Source organism: Vipera berus (assembly GCF_964194415.1).
Source record: "Vipera berus genome assembly, chromosome: Z".
In the NCBI taxonomy this organism is placed as follows: domain Eukaryota; kingdom Metazoa; phylum Chordata; class Lepidosauria; order Squamata; family Viperidae; genus Vipera; species Vipera berus.
In genome coordinates, this window is record NC_138205.1 from 125,024,444 (window position 1) to 125,048,985 (window position 24,542).

Below are 24,542 nucleotides of genomic sequence, written 5' to 3' on the forward strand. Positions count from 1 at the left end.
TATAGATTTCATGCACCATTTTTTCATATAGTGTTGATGTCAACACTGATAACATCGAATGTTATTGCTTGACAAGAGTTGAAGAATTAGCCATTTCATATGTTAAACTTGTGTATTGCTTTAAGAGATTCAGTTTAAAGTTGGGAGAGGGGAAGAGGAGGATTGTACCTTCAAGGCCATCTCTAACTAAAGAAGATAAGACCTTGGTGGGTTTTCTAACGGAAGGGAAACTGATTCTTTAAATTGGAGAATATGATTAATGACAAAACTAGAAAGGTGGAGAATTGTGTTTTAATATATTGTGCAAGGGGTGGAGATTTCAGATTCCAGCTTCCTTCGAGCAAGCATTTGCCGGTCTGTTAGGCTAATAAAGGACTTTTAAGGTAAACAATGCCTCAGAGTTACTTGAAAAGCCCATACGTCGGAAACTTGACAATTGCTATAATTTGGAATGAGGTGACTTTCTCATGACATTGAACAAAGCAATTTTTTAAAATCAAATGCAGGGACATTCCTTTCACTGCTGAACATATTTGAGTGCATAATACTCATAAATATGAATAGAAAAACCTGGGGGGTAGGGATGTAGTCAACAAAACAGATGTCTTGCTTGTCTGTGGCTGAATGTGCAGATGGCCCAGAGCTGGCCCTGTTGTTCAACATCAAGGTTGCCAACTCTAGCAAAGTTCCTTCCACCGAGGAGAAGATGGAATTGGTGGAAATTCAACAGGTATTATTGTCTCGAAAGTTGGAAAAATCTGTGCTTTAGGCTGCCACACAGGTGAGTATTGTTTTGTCAAGTGTCAGGCAGTGGCAAGTGCCAGACAATTGTTTTCTTTAAAGACCCATGCACAATAAAATAATAAGTAAGGAGGTTTTAAGCTTTATTATTAACTTTAGCAGAGAGATAACAGAAGCCTAAAAGCAAACATACCAAACAAGATGATAAACAGCAAACCCTTCTTCAACTCTTAGGAGCCCCAGCAGAATGATAGCAGAGAAACCCCAAGATTACTTAAATTGGCACCTGTTTCTCTGTACAGTTACCAGATATCCCATGTGCTATAAGTTTGCATGATGAAAGGTCAGGGGATCAAGTAGACAAAGTCATGAGAACCTGGTACCAAGCGTAAACCATTAAGGTCTCGGCACATGGTCTGGTGCAAGATAGTGATGAAAAGATCCGGGCATTGGCATTGGGAACTTCAGCATAGACCTTTGAAGGTAGCTGTTGTGTGACTGGTATACCTTGAGGCGTCTCAATAATTGTTCCATAGGTCCTGGGTTGGGATTTTGGGCATCTTGGGGTCTCTCCATTGTTATTCCACTGGGGCACCTGACACGTGATAAGAGGGGTTTGTTGTGCTTTTATGTTTCTGTTTAATTTTTTTCCTTGGGTTAATTAAGAAAACTGATAAAAGTTAACTGCAGCAGTACCTTTTTTAGGGGAACAGTTTTCTTCCTGAGATCTGGATGGCTTCAATCCAGGGGGCCTTTTGGAAGGCTGCCAGGCCATTAGAGACTAGTACGCCTGCTGCTATATGAATTGCCTTGATTGTAGTGTGATCATTATTTTTAATCATACTGAGTTTTTATTAATACGTTGTTTAACAAGCTTTATTAGCTTGGTTTAAAAAAGATAAATATAACATTCACTTCATTAGCAAAATCCAGCAGTTTTGCCATTCAATTTTACTACTATTTTAAAAGGAGAAGTTCTACTGAGAGCAAATTTTATTTGAATTGCGTTCTTCGCCAAGGTGTTATTTTGTAAAGTACTGTTAGCTGTTTGATTTTAAATGAATAATAGCAGGGCAAGCATGATTTTTTATTTGCACAAATACCAAGATTTTAATACAGTGAGGAAGAACAGTTTTGTTTGCAGGATCTATTCTCCTTGTATACTGTTGACTATACATATACTTTCTGTAAAATTTCCTGACTTCCTTCCACTTGGATTGGGTAAACTGTGATGAATTAATCAGTGTAAGCTTCTGTTCAGTGTAACAATGATGTGATTCACATTGGTGTGCACAATGTGGTAAGATATGATATGTACCGTGCAACATTATACTAAAATACAAGTTGGTTCTGTAGTCTTCATTTTTGAAAGAATAATAATAGTTTTCAATGTCTTAGATTTGGCAATTTTATAATTCTAGCTCCCAGGAGTCATGAACTCTCACTTAGCATTCACTTGTTAGAACCAAGAGGGGAAAGGATTAAAAATGGGGGGGGGGAAGTAAAGTAGGAGGAAATGTTACTTGGTGATTATCACTGTTCAGACAAGTATTCTGTTGGATGTCATTGATATCAGAAAATAAAATTTATTTTTCAAAGCACTATAGAATAAAATTTTAGAGAAATTTGTATTCCAACCAATTTTTGTTTCTCTTTAATGCAACATACTTGCAATGTTGATGGAAATAATAGTGAACTGAATATAGTTCTTAATTCTAACAATTGGAATCCTGAACTCTACTATGTAGATAGAAGAGCTGTATATAATGCTGAGCATTTGATCTTTTTCCTAATTTTGGCAAGCTCTGGCTGAGTTTTAAATTTGTTTACTGTCTAGCCCAGGGGTGTCAAACTGCCGGCCCGCGGGCCGGAGCGTCATGGAGAAACCGCGCCCATCCCATTGCCGGCAATGGGAGAAAGTTCCGATACGTTGCACGACGTCACGTGACGTCGTGGGTTTGACATGTCTGGTCTAGCCCTTGCTTATATGGAGATAATTTGGTGTAGTGGTTAAAGGTACAAGGTTAGGAACTGAAAGACTAGACAGTCACCTGTCTGAGACGGTATAGGTTCTCCTGCTTGAGCAGGGGGATGGACTAGAAGAGCTCCAAGGTCCCCTCCAGCTCTTATCCTATCCTATCCTATTCTATTCTTAGGCATGAAGCCAGCTGGATGACTTTGGGGCACTTTCTAAGAATTAAGTCAAGAAAAACTTCAGGGACTTGTCTAGACAGTTGCCAGGAGTCAGGAATTACTTGAGGGTGAATACTCATATACATACTACCCAAAAGCTCATCCCTTGGAAAAGAACAACCTTAAAGTTCCCTTTTCTTCTGTGCTCAATATTTTTATTCAAAGGAAAATAATGACTTTTCAAAATATAAGTGTCTAGCCTTTTTTGGCCTTGGAGTACAAAATGAAGCAGGGCACAGGCTGATAGAATTTTGTCAAGAGAATACGATGGTCATAGCAAACACTCTTTTCCAACAACCCAAGAGACGGCTTTACACATGGACATCACCAGACGGTCAACACAGAAATCAGATTGACTATATGCTCTGCAGCCAAAGATGGAGAAGCTCTATACCAGGGGTGTCAAGCTCAATTTCATTGAGGGCCGCATCAGCATTGCGGTTGCCCTCAGGGGGCTGGGTGGGTATGGCCAGGGTGGGCGTGGCCTACTGGGTGGGCGTGGTCAGCTCTACATCGTGTTTGACATGTCTGCTCTATACAGTCAGTAAAAACAAGACCAGGAGCTGACTGTGGCTCAGACCATGAGCTTCTTGTTGCAAAGTTTAGGCTTAAATTAAAGAAAGTAGGGAAAAGCGCTAGGCCAGTCAGGTATGAATTAAATCATATCCCTGTTCATTATACAGTAGAGGTGACAAATAGATTTAAGGAATTAGATCTGATAGACAGAGTGCCTGAAGAACATAAGAAGACAGAGGTTCGCAACATTGTACAACAGGTAGCAACCAAAACCATCCCAAAGAAAAAGAAATGCAAGAAAGCAAAATGGCTGTCTGAGGAAGCTTTGCAAATAGCTAAGGAAAGGAGGGAAGCGAAAGGCAAGGGAGAAAAAGAAAGATATGCCCAATTAAATGCAGAATTCCAAAGAATAGCTAGAAGAGATAAGAATGCCTTCTTAAATGAACAATGCAAAGAAACAGAAGAAAACAATAGAATAGGGAGGACCAGAGATCTTTTCAAGAAAATTGTAGAGATGAAAGGAACGTTTCATGCAAAAATGGGCATGATAAAGGACCAAAATGGCAGGGACCTAACAGAGGCAAAAGAGATAAAGAAGAGGTGGCAAAATTACACAGAAGAACTATACAAGAATGAGCTTAATGTCCCTGATAATCACAATGAGGTGGTCACTGACCTCGAGCCAGTCATCCTAGAATGTGAAGTGAAGTGGGCCTTAGAAAAGCTGAGCAACAACAAAGCTAGTGGAGGTGACAGTATTCCAGCTGAGCTATTCAAAATCTTAAAAGACGATGCAGTAAAAGTGCTACACTCAATTTGCCAGCAAATTTGGAAAACTCAACAGTGGCCACAGGATTGGAAAAGATCAGCCTTGCTGGACTTCCGGTGGCGACGCGATGCTGAAAGACAGCCGTTTTCGGGCTGCCCGCTCCGCAGCTGTGTTTTTCCATCATAAACAGCGCCGATCAGCTGTTTAGATGGAATTGAAGCCCCCTCCTCGGGAGAAGAGGAGGGGGTGAGGCCCCAGGTAGGGGTTGAGCTCTCCGGGGCCGCCTGAGCTGAGAGCTTGGGCGGCTGAAGGATGAGCCCCCCCGAAGCCTGGGTTGCTCCGAGCTGCGCAGCGTCTCTGCTCCGTGATTTATGGAGCAGAGCCAGGCGTTAGCAACCACCCCTGCCAAAAGGAAATACTTTTGATTATCAAGATGCAGGCAGAGCGGTACAGGAGGTCAAGGTGAAGTGGACTCTTTATTTTTACTCTCTAGCTCAATGGACTTTATAGCTTTAAAGTGAAAGTGCGTAATAAGTGAAAGTGGGGGAAGATGGCGGCTAAAACTTCTAAAGCTCTTCGGAATGCGGGGTCTTCCCTGGTGCAAGAGACCTCATTGCAAGCTTTGCTTCCTCCTGCATCTCCCCCGGTATTGACGCTTAAGGATTTACAAGACGCTCTTGGAAAGCAGGCACAATTGATGTCTGATATGATGGATGAAAAGTTGAAAAAGCTGGAGGAGAAAATGGAGGAGAAAATGGAGAAATTGGAGAAGACGATGGAAGAGAAGCTGAGAGCAATGAGGGTGGACATCTTGTCTATGGTTGAATCCGTAGCTGAATGTGTGCTACAGCTGGATATAAAAGTGGAGGATCTCAGTCAAAAGAACTCTATATTAGAAGCAAAGGTATTAGAAAATGAAAATATAAGGGATAAAATGGACGAAGAATTGAGCCTTGTTCAGTATAATCAGATGCAGTATGCTATTAGAATTAGGGGTTTAAAGGAGAATGGTAAAGAAGATTTAAAGCAGCTGATTTCTGAGGCTCTGGAAGGGGTACTGGGCCAGTCAGCATCTGAAATTGAGGGAAATATGGACAAAGTTTTTCGTGTAAATTCATGGATTGCAAGACAGAGGAAGTTACCCAGAGATGTGGTGGTCTATTTTACAAAGAGAGTAATTAGAGATGAAGTCATTCAAGCTGCTTATGATACTAATTTGGTAGTGGCTGAGCAAGAAGTTTTGGTTTTAAAAGAGATCCCTCTGAAGATCCTAAGGAGAAGGAAAGATTTTGCATTTCTAGTACAGGAACTTAAGAAACGTGATATTAAGTTTAGATGGGAGATTCCAGTTGGATTGGTGGCGATGCACGAAGGTAAAAGACATCGTTTGGTTACTGTGGCTCAGGCACGTGATTTTTATAGTAATGTGTTAAAAGCAACCCCCCTATCATTTTTGGAAGCTGCAAAAGAATACAGTGTGGGAAAGCTTCAAGATGTTGCAGATAGACAGACAGAGGACAATGGTTTTGGAGGGGATCAAGTCACAGTCTCATCGGTTGATGCAGGAGGCCAGAAGATGACGTGTGCCTCCCTAAGAAGAGCGAGACGAGAGCAAGAGCAAGGCCAGCAGAAAGTTATGGAATCTTCAAAGTGTGCTTATAGTGAAGATGTGGGAGGAGAGCGGTCTAAAGAAGTTTTGGAGGTCATGACAGAGGTGCTCCAAAAGTTTTGGGGCGTTAAGATTGCTGATTAAATTTTTAGATTAGAATGTCAATGGAGTAAAATTATTATAGAGGAGAAAGAAAGTTTTTTTTTAATATTTTACACAATTTAAGATTGATGTTATTTGCTTGCTAGAAAAGTATATTAGGGTTATGGACTTAAAGTATGTGTTGAACTAAGAATGGGTATGTAAGCTCCTAATTAACAACAAGTTGTCTTAGAGATTGCCTAAATCTTTTATTTATATACTCTTTTTATTTGAACTTTTATTTGAACTTAAGGATGATTTGGAACTGCGAGACATTTGGCGTGATACATGCAAGAACTATTTTTGATCATAGTTTAGTTTGGTCGGAGATTATTAAGATTAACAGAGATAGGCGCTTTTGGCGCGTAACTGAGAATTTGGAAATTAGAGAAAGGTTGGAGAATCTAAATAGTAGGTGAAAGTTTTTTTTCTTTTTTTTTTGAAATTAATAGGAATAAGGACTGGGATTAAGAAAATTTATTTTGAGTAAAGCTCTTTCTGTTTTCCTCTTTTTATTTTTTACTTTATTTGTAATATTAATATTGTTTGTACTCATTTTATATGAGCTAGGGAGAGATAGAATTTATAGTTTATTGTTGATAACATTGGGGTGTTTATGTTTGTTTTTCGATTTTATGCCCTGTATTTAGCTCTGGGAAGTCGGGGGGGGGGAGGAGGGAGTGGGGGAGAGGGATAGGGAGGGTTGGATAGGGGTGGGGGAGGGGGGATTAAAGTCAAAATGTATTGTAAAACTTTTTAAATAAAAAAAAAGGATTGGAAAAGATCAGTTTACATTCCAATTCCAAAGAAAGGCAGTGCCAAAGAATGTTCAAACTATCGCACCATTGCACTCATTTCTCATGCTAGTAAAGTTATGCTTAAAATTCTACAAGCTAGACTCCAGCAGTATGTGGATCGAGAACTACCAGAAGTACAGGCAGGATTTCGAAGAGGCAGAGGAACTAGAGATCAAATTGCTAACATACGCTGGATCATGGAGAAAGCTAGAGAGTTCCAGAAAAACATCTACTTCTGCTTCATTGACTATGCTAAAGCCTTTGATTGTGTGGATCATAACAAACTCTGGCAAGTCCTCAAAGAGATGGGCATACCAGACCATCTTATTTGGCTCTTGAGAAACCTATATGCAGGCCAAGAAGCAACTGTGAGAACTGGACATGGAACCACTGATTGGTTCAAAATTGGGAAAGGAGTCCGGCAAGGCTGTATACTGTCATGCAGAGCACATCATGAGAAAGGCAGGGCTAGATGAATCAAAAGTTGGAATTAAGATTGCCGGAAGAAACATCAACAACCTAAGATATGCAGATGATACCACTCTAATGGCAGAAAGTGAAGAGGAACTAAAGAGCCTCTTGTTGCGAGTGAAGAAGGAGAGTGCAAAACTTGGGTTGAAACTAAACATTAAGAAAACCAAGATCATGGCATCTGGCCCTCTCAATTCCTGGCAAATAGATGGGGAAGAAATGGAGGTAGTGACAGATTTTATTTTCCTGGGCTCCAAGATCACTGCAGATGAGGACTGTAGCCAAGAAATTAAAAGACGCTTGCTCCTTGGGAGGAAAGCTATGGCAAATCTAGACAGCACACTAAAAAGCAGAGACATCACCCTGTCAACAAAAGTGCGTATAGTCAAGGCTATGGTCTTCCCAGTTGCAATGTATGGCAGTGAAAGCTGGACCATAAGAAAGGCTGAGCGCCAAAGAATTGAAGCCTTTGAACTATGGTGCTGGAGAAGACTCCTGCGAGTCCCTTGGACTGCAAGGCTATCAAACCGGTCAGTCCTAGAGGAGATCAATCCTGACTGCTCTTTAGAAGGCCAGATCCTGAAAATAAAACTCAAAATACTTTGGCCACCTAATGAGAAGGAAGGACTCACTGGAGAAGAGCCTAATGCTGGGAAAGGTTGAGGGCAAGAGAAGAAGGGGACGACAGAGAATGAGGTGGCTGGATGGAGTCACTGAAGCAGTAGGCGTGAGCTTAAATGGACTCCAGAAGATGGTAGAGGACAGGAAGGCCTGGAGGAACATTGTACATAGGGTCACGATGGGTCAGACACGACTTCGCAACTAACAAAGCCTTTTTTGTCTTTGCTTTTTACAGGTACAAATCTATGAACTAGAGGAGCACAAAATTGAAACATGGAGAGGTAAGTATATGTTCTAAAATGAATGTGATCCTCCAAACTAGCTGTGCAGCTCTCTTGTTTACTAGATCTTTTATCGTCCCCAAATCTAAGAATGGTAAAATACCCGTAAATGGCTCATATCCTAGAATGCAGTGCTAACTTGATGTGTCTCAATGCTTGTCCCAGTAAATCACTGTTACTTTTCCTTGGACTTCTATATTTTTTCATTCACATTATCTTTCTCATATAATTGTTGCAGTGATTTTTCCCTAGTGGAAAAACACGGTTCCATTGTAGATAGTGACTGAGTCTTAGTTTTATTTTATTGAAGATGGGTCTTCTAGACCCCGCTATGTGTCATAGAAAAATACTGATAGCCTATTTGATCTACTGAGTTAAAAAAAAAAATTAGCCTTCTGAAATGTAAACACTTGGGTAATTCCAAACTTTCTCTAAAATACTTTCCACAACTTTTGTTATAATTGTGATATTCAGACTATAGTGACCTCTAGTGGTTATTTGGTTTTATTTTGTCCAGTTTTCTCTGTTTATCATGATTAGTTTTCAATTAAAAAGTCAATAGGTGCTTGTTTCTGTATAACAGATATGTTTATTATTATGAAATTTTTATTGAATATTATAGATTTATGAAAATATTCTTTTTTAATTATACAGAGCTTTATTTGCAAGAAACCTTTAAACCTTTAGTGAATATTTCACCAGATGCAAGGTATATTTCCTTACTTTTTTTATTTGTAAATTCTGTTAAAAGTTTTATTATAAACTCGGTTAATGTATTTTTATCACACTATTTCAAAGTAGTTCTTAAGACTAATTCAATATCTGTCAGCAGTTATGGTTTTGATGGCAGTCACTTATCTGATGCTCACTTTAATGCTCTTTGTGTTGATGACTTCTGTTGATGACTTGTATAGATGAGTTTGGGGGCGTGATGGCTCAGCAGTTAAAGATGCTCAGCTTGTCAAGCTGAATAGTTGACAGCCCAGGTTTGAGACCTGGGTGCTACACAACAGAGTAAGCTCCCATTACTTACCCACCTAGCAGTTCGAAAGCTGCAAATGCGAATAGATAAATAGGTATCATTTTAGTGGGAAGGAAATAGTATTCTGTGCACCTTGTATAGTCATGCTGGCTACGGAAATTGTTTTCGGACTATTGGTTCAGCTAAAGCAACAGAGATGGACATGACTTCTAGAGTCAGACGCAACTGGATAGGGGAAATCTTTACCTTTATAAATCAGTTATCAACTCTGAATTATCAGCTTACCTGTCGCTATCAATAACTTTTTCCTTCTCTGCTGTATATCTTCCCACAACTCTCATTATAATGATTCTTCACTTAGAACATTCTTTTTCTGTTTTGATATACTTATTGGCATGTTGGTATTTAATATATGTAACATATCTAGTTGAGAATTAAAATTGTAAATTTTTCAATTTTCACAATTTCCTTGAATATTGTTTATTAAGAATCATTTATACTTTGGATTTTGAGTAATTCTTTTGTAGTGGGAAAATGTCTTTTTGAAATAAGTCAATAGAATGTATTAATAATTGTAATAACTTTTTCTTTAGCCTTTTTGATGCTGTATATTCACTGATCAAAAACAAAATCCACAGATTACCAGTTATTGATCCTGTGAGTGGAAATGCACTTTATATACTTACCCATAAAAGAATACTCAAGTTCCTCCAGCTTTTTGTAAGTAGAACTATAATTTTATTCTGTTCTAAATATCTAGTAAATCAATTGTGTGAATGTTAAAATTATCCCGGATCTGTGTCAGCATACTCATTACATGTACCTTCTAGTTGGCAAAATGCAACTGACTAGCCAGTTTGTCTCTAAATTACAAATTCTACCTTGTGTAGAAAAGCACAAGCATAATTTAGTAAAGTCTAGTTTGGTTGCATTAGTACGGATAGCTGCATATGGCATAGGTATGGGTCAGGCAGATAATTTAGTTTGCATCTCTTCTATTAAATTAAAAATGGTATATGAAAGCCTCAAGCATTCCAAGTGATGATGGGTGATTGAGATCAGTATCTATGCCATCCTTTGACAACCATGGCATATGGAAGGTTGGGATATGCAATGTAAGAAAAATAAATGATAAAAACATGATCTGACAGGTGAAATGAAATGTTGTTAGCTGCGAAGTCGTGTCCGACCCATCGCGACCCCATGGACAATGTTCCTCCAGGCCTTCCTGTCCTTCTGGAGTCCATTTAGGCTCACGCCTACTGCTTCAGTGACTCCATCCAACCACCTCCTTCTCTGTCGTCCCCTTCTTCTCTTGCCCTCAGTCTTTCCTAGCATTAGGCTCTTCTCCAGTGAGTCCTTCCTTCTCATTAGGTGGCCAAAGTATTTAAGTTTCAACTTCAGGATTTGGCCTTCTAAAGAGCAGTCAGGGTTGATCTCCTCTAGGACTGACCGGTTTGATCGCCTTGCAGTCCAAGGGACTCGCAGGAGTCTTCTCCAGCACCATAGTTTAAAGGCCTCAATTCTTTGGCGCTCAGCCTTTCTTATGGTCCAACTTTCACAGCCATACATTGCAACTGGGAAGACCATAGCCTTGACTATACGCACTGTTGTTGGCAGGGTGATGTCTCTGCTTTTTAGTGTGCTGTCTACGGTTGGCCCTGCTGAAGTAGACAGCTTCTCAGAGCTGTCAATTTGTCTACCTGTGCTTTAGATCTCTGCCCTTCCTGATTCATTTATGTCTCGTGGTAGGGGGCAGGTGGTGGGGTTCATTCAATGAGGAATACATATTGGAAAGAGACATACAGTTTCCATGGCACACATAGGAACAATTAACACTGAAAGTTTCAAAGCTGTGAAAGTTTTATCTAAGATGATTTCTGACATTCCAAATAAGACAATGGTAAAAGTGCAGTATTCCATTGATAAAAGCATTGTGGAGATGAAACAAAAGAACTAAAAGCTGAATATTCATATTTAAACAAATGTGACATTTAGATTTGAGCTTGCACACTAATTTCGGGCTTACTAAATTTCAGAATTGGTGAAGATTTATTGAAGTGGAAGAACTGAAGAAATAAATTCCTTGTGCAGTGTTTTTTTAAAAAAAAAATAAGATACTGGCTTATGTATCTGAAAAATGCTTTTCAAATGATTGTTTTTTAAAATTTGACTTCTAATTTTCAAAGGTGTCAGAAATGCCAAAGCCTGCCTTCATGAAGAAAAATCTGGATGAACTTGGAATAGGAACTTACCATAATATTGCCTTTATACATCCAAACACTCCTATCATTAAAGCCTTGAATATATTTGTAGATAGAAGGATATCAGCACTACCTGTTGTGGATGAGTCAGGTGAGTAGTAAGGATATGAAGTTTGTTACTGCTTGTTGTGAGTACTAAAGACTGGAAATATTTTTAAATTTTAAGACAACCACAAAATGTAGATATGCAGGAATGAAATCTGAAAAACGTTTGCCCACGTTACATCAAAATATTGTGCATACCTTATTAGAAAAATATTTGAAGATTTCATCATTTATTTAGATCAATGAGGACCCAGATTGTTGGGGGCAATTAAGCTGACTTTGTAATAATGCCGCTTGGGGGATGTGTGAAAGCCCTAATAAGCAGGCATATACATAGAATGAAGGCTACTGCTAAGCTTGTAAGCCGCCCTGAGTCTTCGGAGAAGGGCGGGATATAAATGGAATTAAAATTAAATTAAATTAAATTAAATTAATGTTGGCAAATTTGAGATGCATGGTTTTCAATTCCCATAATTCCCCAGCTAACATTCTGGATAACTTTTCCTATAGCTTCATTTGGATGGTTTAAAGAAAAGAAATATTTTCCAAGAAGCCCTAGAAATAATATTTCTGGAAACTAACATACTTCTACAGCATCATCTGGGAGTTAGTCAGCTGAAAAATCTGGCTAATTACCCCATGTCATCCTCAATGTGGTGTCATGCTACCCCAAAGTCCAGCAAAACAAATGAGATTTGTTCCAAGGGTAGGTCATTCACCAAGATTGTTAATGTTCCAAAACAGCATCTAAATCTGTAAATAAGGATATGTGCTTGAGTGTTCAGGAAAACATTCTATTCTCACATTGAATTTGCAATTCAATTGTTTAACAGAGTTCATGTTTTTTTTTCTTAATTGTTTTCCTTAGCCCATAAAGCTCTTTCCAAAATGTGGAATCAATATTAATTAATTTGGTTTGTTAGTTATTTGCGATCACATTATAAGGCTTATTTATCTTCCCCCTTTTAGGAAAAGTTGTAGATATTTATTCCAAATTTGATGTTATAGTAAGTATTATTATTTATTTTTTATAATACATTTTTCACTGAGACCACTCTGTAATATGCCCTGCTTCATAGGGTTAGGGTTATCCTGTGTGAAGTTATTTCATTAATATGTTAAATAATCTTTATAACTATTATACTAGTTCTCCCCCCTCTTCCCCCAGACTACTAGTGCAGTAGTCATAATGTAGATCATGCTCCAAGTTCATGTAGCATATGTTATTTCCAAAGGCTAAGTATGATACAGTCAGAAATTTTCTTCAGCATAGTGAGTTTGGCAAGTGACAGCACCAAAACTGTTAAGTAAAAATGAGGAAAAAATAAATTTGAGGTTTTATTTTATGAATACTTTTTGCTTTAATCCAATCTAAAGCAATCTAAAGTAACTAATCTAAAGTATTCCATGGATACTTTATAAAAATGGGAATAAAATTCTTGGTTGAGGAAAAACTACTGAGCAATAGTTTACAGTATCCGATGCTTCAGATGAAACAGTGCTATCCTGTCTTAAAATCAAAGATGGTAAAAATGAGAGGGATTCTGTTGCTTTTTCCTGCTTTTTTCTCTTTTCGTGATCATTGCCCCCTTTGAGTTCAAAACTGTGGGGAGCTCATATCCATAGTCTGCTACCGTGGTTACAAAGGGCTTGATAATTGTCATTAATGAGAATGCTGGGATAAAATGAAAAGAAAGGGAAATACTTAGTTGAGAAGAGATGGACAACCCTACTCTTCTTCATATCTCCCACCCCAAGATTTTTAATTTTAGAGAGTTAAAAATTAAGTATCTCTATTGTGCAGTATGCATTGTTTTAACTAAAACACTCTTTTCTTGCATCCAATTAACCCAAAATATGTATGGTAACATCACTGGGACACATTCAGGCTTGTCTACTCTACTTTTTTCCCATTAGTTAAATCACAACATGTGGATCATATTCTGGAGTAAAATAATGAAATTTATTGGCTGCACATAAAATTGGGAATTGACTCATCCTCTTTTTTTCCTAGAATCTTGCTGCTGAAAAAACTTATAATAACTTAGATATCACAGTGACACAAGCTCTCCAACATCGCTCACAGTATTTTGAAGGTGTTGTGAAATGTAATAAGCTGGAAACGCTGGAAACAATTGTGGATCGGATAGTTAAAGCTGAGGTGAGAATCTGGGAGGAAGGCACAGTAGTTTTCTGAATAGCACTGCTTGTGAGATTTCTAGATGAGAGTAAATAGATAGTAACAGCATAAGAATATCATGATATAATACAAAAGCATTAAAACTTAATCGACAAATTTATTATATGATCCTTTTACTTTTTACACTTGTTTATAAGGTTTATTAAATTTTCTAATTAAATATACCGCTTTTATTGAGATTTCCAAGTGGTCTTGCTATGTAAATATAGATAGTTTAGAAAACATTTGTTGATGTGAATGGATTAAACCATCAAAACATTTTAAAAATTGCTAGGAACAAATGTGTTGAAGATGTGTGAGAACAGCATGATAGATACATTCTGTTAACACACCTTTATGTGATAATTAAAGTAGCTTAAAAAGTGAATAATAATAAGAAACAGTTCAACCTCTCACTTTTTTTAGCAATCAGCAATCTATTCTAAATAAGGAATAATTGAGATGTACCCTCAAAACACTTGCATATCTTCTGCAGGGTAAAGCTGTTTTTTGCTTTGCTTTGATTGCAAGTTTGATTCACTTGCAGACAACAGGCCAGACTAGAAATTTATCCCCATTTCGTTTTCAACAAAATTTTTCATAAAACTTAAATGTTTCATGAAATCCTAAAATGTTTCATGTATCCTAAAATTTTATTACTTTCTGCTTTCTCCAAGTAACATTTGACTGGATTTTGAGAATGTGTGGATAATCTTCACACGTAGCCATTCATCACTTATCTAAGCTCATAGTTTCTTTTTCCAGTTCTTTTCCTCCAGGCACCATCTTTTAAAAATATAATTAGAAAAAAAAATCCCAAAAGGTTCTGAATTATTTTCTATACCACTAAAATCAGCAATGGCTTTGAAATGTTTTGCTCTGTGGCCGAGCGAAGACAGGAACAAACTACGAAGAAGTCAAGAGGCAAACAAAAAGGAGTAGGGAGCACTATATATGCTTTTTTGAGCCTCTACAGTAAAGAAAGATGAATTTAACAAGCAAATTAAATGTGTGTTATTCAGGAGCCCATTTGTGTAAGAAAGTTACCAAACTTGAAAAGAAAGATCAATTGATTAAATCTGTGCAGTAGTCCTAGACACATTGAACCCTTTCATCATAATCCTACGTAAAATATCACCAATATAAGATAAACATCTATAAAAATAGAATTTCCCCCCTTTTCTGTTTCTTTCCTGTGTTCCCCATTTGTATCAGGTGGGTATGACTGTTCAAATACAAGAGAAGAGGAGCTCTAAATTGCCTGGCCGGTAGGTGGTTCACCTCTGTCCTCCATTGTTGAAAAACCTTGAGTTGATTCTGTGTGCTTACCATTTGACAGAGTGCCCACCCTTTCTTTCATCAGTTCTTTTCAATTTACAATATTTCCTAAAATGGACACCAAACGAGAAAATAGTAGCAAGAAGAGTAGTTTACAGGGGTTGGGAATCTGGGCCCTTCCAGTTGTTGTTGGAACAACATGGCCTAGCTAGCAAGTCAGTGCTGGGAGTTGAAGTTCAGTACATCTAGAATCCTCATTCCTGCTGTAAAATTATCACCTCTATTGTAGGAATGGGCCCTTAAGATTCCGTTTAAGATAGGAACGTTAGGTAGTATCATTTAGCAGTGTCAAAGCCTTTTATTTTTCCAGCGGATAATACTTCTTGAAATGCCCTGGGGAAGCGATAATCTGTTTGCCTTTTTAATCAAATGAACATCTTTCCCTTGATCCTCTGACCCGCTCCAGTTAATACTGTTGCTATCAAATGTTGAGAATCAAAAAATTTGAGACCATTTTTCACTCTCCTGTAGAACTCATTTGTATTAACTTAAACTGTAAGTTACTAGATCAATAGAAAGGGTATATCATCTTGATCTAGATGAGGTCTATAAGACCCTCACTTGGATTAAATGATAAGTGGAGTGAAAAAGGATCAGCTGCCTATTGGTTTCATATAGATGTTAAATAGAGGGAGTCCTAGTTTTGGGAGTTGCAACTTGGAACTGGCAACTTGGTTATTTAAATGAAGCACTTGATAAGGGAAACCGCAACTCTGCTTATGATCAGTTAGCTAAAGGTAAAGCTTTCCTTTTCATATCTTGACTAACAGAAGAGAATATCAATAGCTCAAGGTTAAACTGTAAAGTTCTTGGATCCAAGTTCTGAGAGCACCAAGAACTCCACATATCTTTACAAATTGGAGTTCCCCGATTCAGACATAATGCCAGTATTCAAAGATTCTAACAACTCTATATGACTAGGGTTTCCAATTATGGTTGGTTGAAAATGCCAAAAATGGCCATTTTGCTCATAGTTGCTCAAACTGTTATGGCAGTGTTCACAATTTAGGCTTAATAAATTAACAAATTAAGCTTAATAAACTTTAATAATGGCTTACCACAAAATGTCCACTTGGCCAGTGGCAAGCTGTGATTAATATGGCCGCCTGAATTATTTCCCCTTTCACATAAAGGGGGAAAAAATGCATGTAGATGTGGAAGGCTTATTCATCTTTTAACTTGTGTAATATCCAAACCTCAACCTAATATTACAGACTGGATTTAAAGAAGCCTATTTAGTAGGACTAGATGTTTGGGTCCCCCAAGCAACTAACTTCTTATCCCAGTGCTGCACTATATGAATGGCTGTTTTCCGATGTAGACCGTGGAGCCTTCAGACACTGCATAGAAGATGAAGACTTGTTGGTCTGCTTGGGTTTACGCACTTTGCCTTCCTTTGTCTCTCCTGTCCTCCTGTTGGCTATACCTGTATTCAGTTAGCTAAAGGTAAAACACAGGAATGTACACACACACACACACACACACACACACACACACACACACACCCTCATAATTTGGTAAGGTTATACATAAACTAGCTTTTGCTGCCATATACAGTAAACTTTCTCATGATCTTCAAAAATAATACATAAATAGGTTAGCTACTCAAAATGTTTGCTGGGCAAATGCTAGCATACTATACTGTCTGGAGCATAAATTAAAATAACATGCAATTAGAATGAAGCTTTTATTAGGTTGTTCTAATTTTAAATATAGTTTATGTTTGAAAGTGATGACATTACACTTCACTTTTGTCATAAAAATAGACTTGTTGGCTTTAGCCTGTTCCTTGTTAGATTACATTTCATTATTTAGTTATAATCTCTATTTTTATCAAGAATCTTCTACTTAAATATATTTATAACCAGTCAAATTTTTTGCTGAATGGGGATCATTGCTAATATTTTGTTAGTTTTTCAACACTCCTGATTACCTGCATGAAATTAACCTGTTCTAGTGTAGAATATGTAAGCCTCTAGTTTTACCCAAGTCCGCAGAAAGGACCTATGTTCTAATGCACAGAACTGATAGTTAAGAACAGGACTTGGAATGTGTTGCAATGGCATATTGTCAATAAAGCTAAATGTAACTTGATCCAGACATCAGATGGGAATTTGGGGAAACAGATGTCATTGCTAATGCTTGCTCTTTGTAGACTACATAAATCACTTCAGTAAGAATGGCTCTCTAAAGGAGAACAAATCCACTTTTTTGAAAGTGCTTAAAATGTTAACGTTAATTTGATTTGGAAACTAAGCATCCCTCTAAATAAGGTAATCCAGTTGTCTCTTCACCTGAATATTCTTATTTTTATTTGTGCTTATGAGGACAATTGGACAGCCATTATTGTTATGTGCATTGTGTTTGCAGGTTCATCGGTTGGTGGTTGTGAATGAAACTGATACTATTGTCGGTATCATTTCCCTCTCTGACATCCTCCAAGCATTAGTGCTTACGCCAACAGGTACGAGTTCCACATTTAACTAGTAAGCGTTTTCTCTAGCAACACAACAAATATTTTATATTGATTTTTATCTTTGTAACAAGTTGTAAAACATAGGCAGACTATGAAAGGACTCCCCGTTGAACTTGACAATGAATAAGGATATTTTTATGCATGCACCTCTCAAATGTAGTAATAATTCATTTTAAACTAGCATATTCTTTAGATATAATCCTCTAACTTTAAAAAAAAATCATTAAAATTTGGTTGCTCCAAAGGTGCTTTTTCAAGAGGCAACAGGACTTGTTTTTCTTTACAGACATTTCACTTCTCATCGAAGAAGCTTCTTCAGTTCTGACTGGATGGCAGGGAATGGAAGGATTTATATTCCTTGCAGACAGCTGGTCATCTGCATGGGGCAGAAAACATCCTACAGAAAACACAGCTCCAACTTCTCAACATTTTCTGCAAGTGACCGGCTGTCTGCAAAGTATATAAATCCTTCCATTCCCCACCATCCGGTCACAGCTTCTTGAAGAAGCTTAAATGTCTTCAAAGAAAACAAGTAAGTTCAGTTGCCTCTTGAAAAAGCACCTTTGGGACAACCATGATCTATGGATGACTGACAATCTCCATAGAACTTGGTCCACATGCAGTTATAAAAATAGGAATCTCATTTCCAATTTCTAATTGGCTAAGCAGATTGTTCTAGGTTTAGAATCCAGTGATCCTCCAGTGGCTAAGACACCAGGCTAGATAACAGGTGAGTTCTAGTCCCGCCTTAGGCATGATAATCAACTGGATGACTTTGGACCAATCACTCTCTCAGTCCAGCTCACCTCACAGGGCTGCTGTGGGGAAAATAGGAGGAGGAATAAGTATTAGGTAAGTTTATTTTTATTTATTTATTAAGTTTATATGCCACCCACTACGCAGTTGAGTGAACTTGATGTTTGCTGCCTTGAGTTATTTATAAAAATAATAAAGTAGGTTTAAAAAAATCTTTAAAAATAATATCATGGGTGAGTATGTTTTTACATTCAGTTTATACGCTGAACTTTCTTAAACATTACGAGTGAACGAGCAAATTATTATTGTTCAGTACATTTGACATTTATAGAGTACTGATTCAGTCTCAACAGAAAAGTTTAAAATAAATGAAAGACATTAATATATTAGCTGCACTAGAAGTTAGTTATACTTGAAGTTTAAAAGTATATTGTAAACTAGAAATATTCCAGTTGATCTAAACATGCATAAAAAGATTTTTTTGGCAGAATACATAAGGGATTTGAAGTAAATTTTGAAGTTGGAAATGGATGTAATCCATTATGGGCATATGCAAAGGCCTGGCATATTCAGTGCATTCAGAAAGTATTTAGACCCCCTTCATTTTTGTCAGCTTTGTTGTGCTGCAGCCTGATTCTACATGTTGAAATTTATTTATTTTTCTCATTAATCTATACTCAATACCCCATAATGATAAAGTGAAAACAGAATTTTAGAAATGTCTATAAATTGGGTTCTTGGTCACCTCTCTTACCAAGGCCCTTCTCACCCAATTGCTCAGTTTGATCAGGCGACCAGCTCTTGGAAGAGTCCTTCCATTTGAGAATTACGGAAGCCACTGTGTTTGTAGGAACTTTCAGTGCAGAAAATTTTTATTGTAACCTTCTCCAGATCTGTGCCTTGAAATAATCCTGTCTCAGAGCTCTGCAGGCAGTTCCTTTGACCTCATGGCTTTTGCTCTGCTACAGCACGGATGTCAAACGACATGTCATGACTTTTTCCGCATTGCCAGAGCTGGGGTGGGCGCGGTCTCTGAATGATGCACCTGGCCCGTGGGCTGGCAGTTTGACACCGCTGTGCTACAGTATGCATTGTCAGCTGTAAGGCCTTCTATAGAGAGGTATGTGTGCCTTTCCAAATCATGTCCAATCAATTTAATTTACCAGAGGTGGATTCCAGTCAAGGTGTACAAACATGTCAAGCGATCAAGGGAAATGGGAGGCACCTGAGCTAAATTTTAAGTGTTATTGCAATGGGTCTGAATACTTATGCCAATGTGGTATTTTTTTAAAATAAATTTACAGACATTTCTAAAATTCTGTTTTCACTTTGTTCTTATGGGATACTGAACGTAGATTAATGAATTTCAACAACTGTAGATTCAGGCTACAGCATAACAAAATTGACAACAGTGAAGGGGGTTTGAATAGTTTCTGAATGCACTGTATATAAGCCTTTGTATAGAAGGAGTAAAGTGTGAGTAGCACTGGGAACTAGACAGTGCCGGGCCCAATCCATCTGTGCGGAGATCCCCGTGATGTAAGCATGGCATTATCTTAATATGAGCTCAGATTTCAATAGCTCAGTCTGTGTTTCTTACACAGACTAGTATGAGTCACTAGGTAATTTCATGAAGTACAATAGGAATAGAAAAGAGAGGAAATAATCCTAACACAGATAATACACCACAGGAGAAACATATTTGAATGGAAACCATGAAAAAGCAAGCTGTAAGTGGGAAAATACACACTTGCTGTGCAGAAGAGCCAGAGATGCATCTATTTGCTATTTATTAACAGGCGCCCGGCAAAAGGAGAGTGGAACTGAATGACTGCTTTGAACAGAACTACCTTGGAAAGAAGAATTCGAATAAAGTGGCTGGGTCATCTTTGCCTCAAGAACATTGATGGCAGTAGAGAAGAGTCAAGTGATGATGAGAATGTGTGTGTATTAGGCTAAGTGATGGATAGTCTATTATTTCCCAGTGACTGTCGCAAAACAAGCAGCATGACAAAAAAAGCTTCTGTATTCAATGCAGGCTTGCGTTTCAACATGTTTGCCAAAAGATTTCACCTGAGGTCCATCTCAAATGCACTGGAAAAGAATAGCATTTAATGTTATGTTTTAATCTGATGCAAGTCACTGGTCAGCAACAGATCTCCGACATAAGGCAAGTGTATGGCATATTTATATCAGAGTGCCTTATGTCAAAAAGCCAACAATATGTCATCACTGTTGCCCATAGTAAAAGACGTGCGAAACAAGACACTGTATTTGAACATTCAAGTCGCTAAGCCTAAAACCAAATCAATTTCAGTTATTGTTAGATTTGTTCTAAAAGCTGTAATTTAAATACCAGTAGATTACTTTAAACTTTAATTACAACTGTGTGTTTCTAAATGTTACATTTTGAACAGAGATGGTAAAACAACTGATTAAAAGCAGCTTTATTTATTTTTATTTCTGCAATTTTTACACATCTTTGGTGGACAGTTAAACTTCACCATATTCATTAATAAAGCATTGATTCATATATAAGCAGCAAATTTCTCATTACTGAAACAGGTGATAGAAGCCATCTTTACAGATGCATTACACAAAAGGTTGAGAAATAGTTTATTAAATGTATTGCCATGCAACATGTTTGTTCACAAAAGAGAAATCATATAGTGGTAACCTAAATGAATAAAGTATATGTTGAATTTAAGTTGCCAGAAGGTAAGAGTATAAGAGCTAGAAATCTGTCTACTATTAAAACTCTTTCCTATAAGCTTTAACTGGGTAAAATGATGCATCATAGGACAACAATTTTTGAACCAAGGTACCTCCAATAGTCTAACTTATAGAAAGTCGAAAATCTGGGGTCCATGACTCCTGAGGAAATGAGATTAGAAGTTGTGGCTTCTTCAGCTGTGGTCACATGATGCTCATTTTGAACAGTTCTATCAAATCTGTAACAGTTTCTTAGCTACTTTAATATTCCCAGTTTTTAAAAAAATAGAAAAATTGAAGTCCAAAACACATGGAAGCACAATTTATCTGCAGGATTAGTTCATAATTTTTAAAAAAAATATTATCAGCACTATTGGCTTTTTCTATAATATTGAATGAAGGCAATTTGACATTGCCTAACTGCATATTGTTCACAACCTCTTGAAAGGCAGGCAGATTTCAGAAGAGTTGCTCAGCTTTTAGATTAACTTTTAAAATTATACAGACTAAATATGTATATTGATGGAGGAAGACAATCTGGATAAAGCACCCAATCTGCCCTGTTTGACCATGCTCTCTAAATAAAAGCAGAATTCAAACTGAGTTGTGCAGATGTACACAATTTGCTGGTGAGAACATTTTATTCCACAATGTAATCTTTTTCATAGGAGCTCATTTGCACTTGCCCAACTCCAACATGCCTTTCTCAGGGTATGATGACCTGAAGCGAGCACAGCATTCAACTTGTCAACTAGCTTGTTTCTGCTCCTTTCCTCATGACACCAATCATTTGCCATTGCTTTTTTCTCCAGCATCACTTTCTTGGTCCTTCAGCAGTAACTCAGCAAATATGTGCGTAACTGTTTTTTTCCTTACTGTTAACTGTTTTTGCCATTTTCATGCCCATTCTAGGCAGATCCTTCAATGCAGATCTCTTCAATCTCTCCTTTAAAAGACACAGTACCTTGGTTTCAGTACAAATAGAATGCCTAAAATTTTTAGGCTGAAGTCTTTCAAATTTATCCTCTATTACATGGCTGGGTTCTTTCAAGCTTTATATAAATAATCTGGCAAGTACTAAAAATCTAACATTCTATATACTATGCTGCAGTATTTCTCAACCTTGATAATTTTCATATGTGTGGGCTTCAGTTCCCAGAGTTCTTTGGGAAGCTGGCTAGGGAATTCTGGTAGTTGAAGTCCACATATCTTAAAAGTCGCCAATATTGAGAAATTTGAATTTACAATTAAGCAGAAACTAATCCCAGCAAGCAATTTAAACATGACTGTATTTTCAGCGCATGAATGGTTCATTCATTGAATCAAGACTGAAAATATGTTTTTTGTCAACAGAGCCTACATTTGTTCTCCCCCTGGTGTGTACAATCAAGATAAATACACACCCGCATGCAGGAAGGAGAAAGGCTGTAAAAGTACCATTATTAAAAGAAACATGAGAAGCAGGGTCGGTTTATGAAGGGGTCGCAGCCGGATTAAAGTTCCCGGTTTGCTGAATGTCTTACCTGCCAGCTGCGTTCTGCTTACTCTGCATCGCACCTGCTCCGGCTTCAGCAGCTAACTGCGCATGCGCCTGATTTTTTTATCTATTTAAAATAATGTTGGAACTTGCTGAGCAGAGTATGCAACTCGCCGAGCAGAAAAACCCAATGCGATGGCCGCCGAGGGAAGAAAAGCAGCTGCGTCCTTCTGCATGCCGGATCAAGAGGAGTCAGTCCCCTCTCCATCCTCAGCATCTGGAGACCAGAAGTCTCGACGCTGGGTGCACGCGGAACCACCACTAGATGGCAATAAAGCGGTTCGGAAACTAACCTCTGGCTATGGGCGAGAGAAAAGTATGTGCCTACACGTGGAGGAAGAAAACAGAAAAGTAGGCTGCTTACAGAGACTGGGTGTAAAGGAACAGGCGTACGTGTAGCCAAGTTCTCACTTCTGTTATCTTTTTTTGGGTGCAATGTTTCTCAGCTTGACAGCTTGAAGATACGTGAATAAATTCCCAGAGTTCCCCAGCCGCAGCAGACTGGTTGGGAGTTTCTGGGAATTGAAGTCCACATATCTTAACATTGCTACAGTTGAGAAACACTGATCTAAAGGTAGACAAGTATGTTACCCAGCACAGCACATTGCAAATTGCATTGCTTCAACTGTTTCTACAGGAAGATCAAAATCTACAAGTTGATGCTTTGTTGACATCCAGGAACTGGCCCTTTTTACAGTGATCTTGCAAATTTTGACCCTGTTTTTCAGTGTTGATTTGATCTGTCCCTGGAGCTTTGATCTAATCAGCTGGAATTTCTACAGCTCTACAGATCTTGTATTTCTCCAGGGCGGTGAACTCCTAATTCCATTCCAGGATCTCTATAGGTTATGGTCAAGATGGTGGCCATAATGGTGCAATCAAAGCTCCTCCCATTTTTACATGCATTTTTCTAATCCACGTGTGCAGAGCTTCGATTGCACTATTGTGACTGACATCTTGATTTTTTTTACAGTATCTTGTAGGCACTACTACTCCTTGCCCACAATTATTCTTTCTCCACTGCCCTCAAAGATGTGCAGCAACCTCTTCATGCAGCTTGCCTCTTTCTGTATGCATTGATTGGAATGTATTCCCAACCTCCAGCTCATGTGTCACAGCAACAAAAACTAGGATCTCTGCTATTGGAGAAAGCCTTTCATTGCTCACAGAAACTTGCAAATGGCCCTTTATTTTTTACCAGAAGAAAGTACCAATGGCTATTACATTCACTTGGCCCACTAGGACAGGAAGGCAGGGTATGTTCTGGATCCCATCAATTAGGGATGTATGTCTGATGGGACTGCAAAAATGGACGGGTCCCACTGTGTTTTTGCTTGTTTACTTTACCACAGGGTAACTGGGCAACTTACCATATTGAAAAGATAAAGCTATACAAATAAAAATACCATAAATATATAATACTAAATTCTGCTTTTCCAAAAGGCCCTAAAATGTAGTTTGGCCAGCGGTATGAGAGACCATGTCTAGAGATGTCTTGTTGATTTAATTTCATGGCTGCAATTTTTAATAGGCTTTTATATTGTAATTTTGAATGTTTTGAGCTATTTGGAGTTATTTATGTGTGAGCTGGACAGCCATATAAATTTGTTTACTTAATTAGATTAGATATTGCTATACCTTGAGGTGGGAGTAGGAGATGACTAGCTGAATCCCAGGGCAGGGTCAAATTTATCATTCTGGAGCTTCTACGCCCCTGAAAGAGACCTATGTCCAGCCACTCTTGAAGTTTGTTAACTCTTATCTGGCTCCAATTTGCTTGGATTGTTAGTAGATTAGATTCTTGTGTATAGTTGTATGGAATAAACTCGCAGAGCTTTTGAACTCTACCCTGGTTCCTCGTTTCTTGTACCTGACAGTGGATCCACGAATGACATTGGTTGGTCTCTGCACCTCTGTACATAGATAACTCATACTCTATTATTTTGTCCACATTGTTCCAGTCTCTGGACATTTAGCCACTTTCCAGGCAAAAGAAACTGAAGCATTTAAAAGGAACTGTTTCTGGGAGGCAGTCTGAGAAGTTATAAGCAGTCTACCCTTTTTCAGATTTTCTTTGCGTCGGCCATAAAGTCAACACACTAGAGTCACCAATC

The 24,542-nt window shown here is 38.0% G+C and overlaps 1 protein-coding gene across 2 annotated transcripts in view; it reads left to right on the top strand.

Annotated features, from left to right (window-relative positions):
• Window positions 1-24,275, top strand: part of PRKAG2 (protein kinase AMP-activated non-catalytic subunit gamma 2) — a 221,055-nt gene extending 196,780 nt beyond the window's left edge. The window contains exons 9-16 of one of the 2 annotated variants that reach the window (XM_081343218.1): window positions 8,094-8,139; window positions 8,794-8,848; window positions 9,715-9,841; window positions 11,311-11,476; window positions 12,400-12,437; window positions 13,445-13,591; window positions 17,318-17,411; window positions 19,979-24,275. In XM_081343218.1, coding sequence (XP_081199344.1) covers window positions 8,094-8,139; window positions 8,794-8,848; window positions 9,715-9,841; window positions 11,311-11,476; window positions 12,400-12,437; window positions 13,445-13,591; window positions 17,318-17,411; window positions 19,979-20,010 — 705 coding nt within the window. In that variant the 3' untranslated portion in view covers window positions 20,011-24,275. The remainder of the gene's footprint in view (window positions 1-8,093; window positions 8,140-8,793; window positions 8,849-9,714; window positions 9,842-11,310; window positions 11,477-12,399; window positions 12,438-13,444; window positions 13,592-17,317; window positions 17,412-19,978) is intronic. The other variant, XM_081343219.1, reaches the window with a different exon arrangement.
• The last annotated feature ends 267 nt before the right edge of the window (window positions 24,276-24,542 follow it).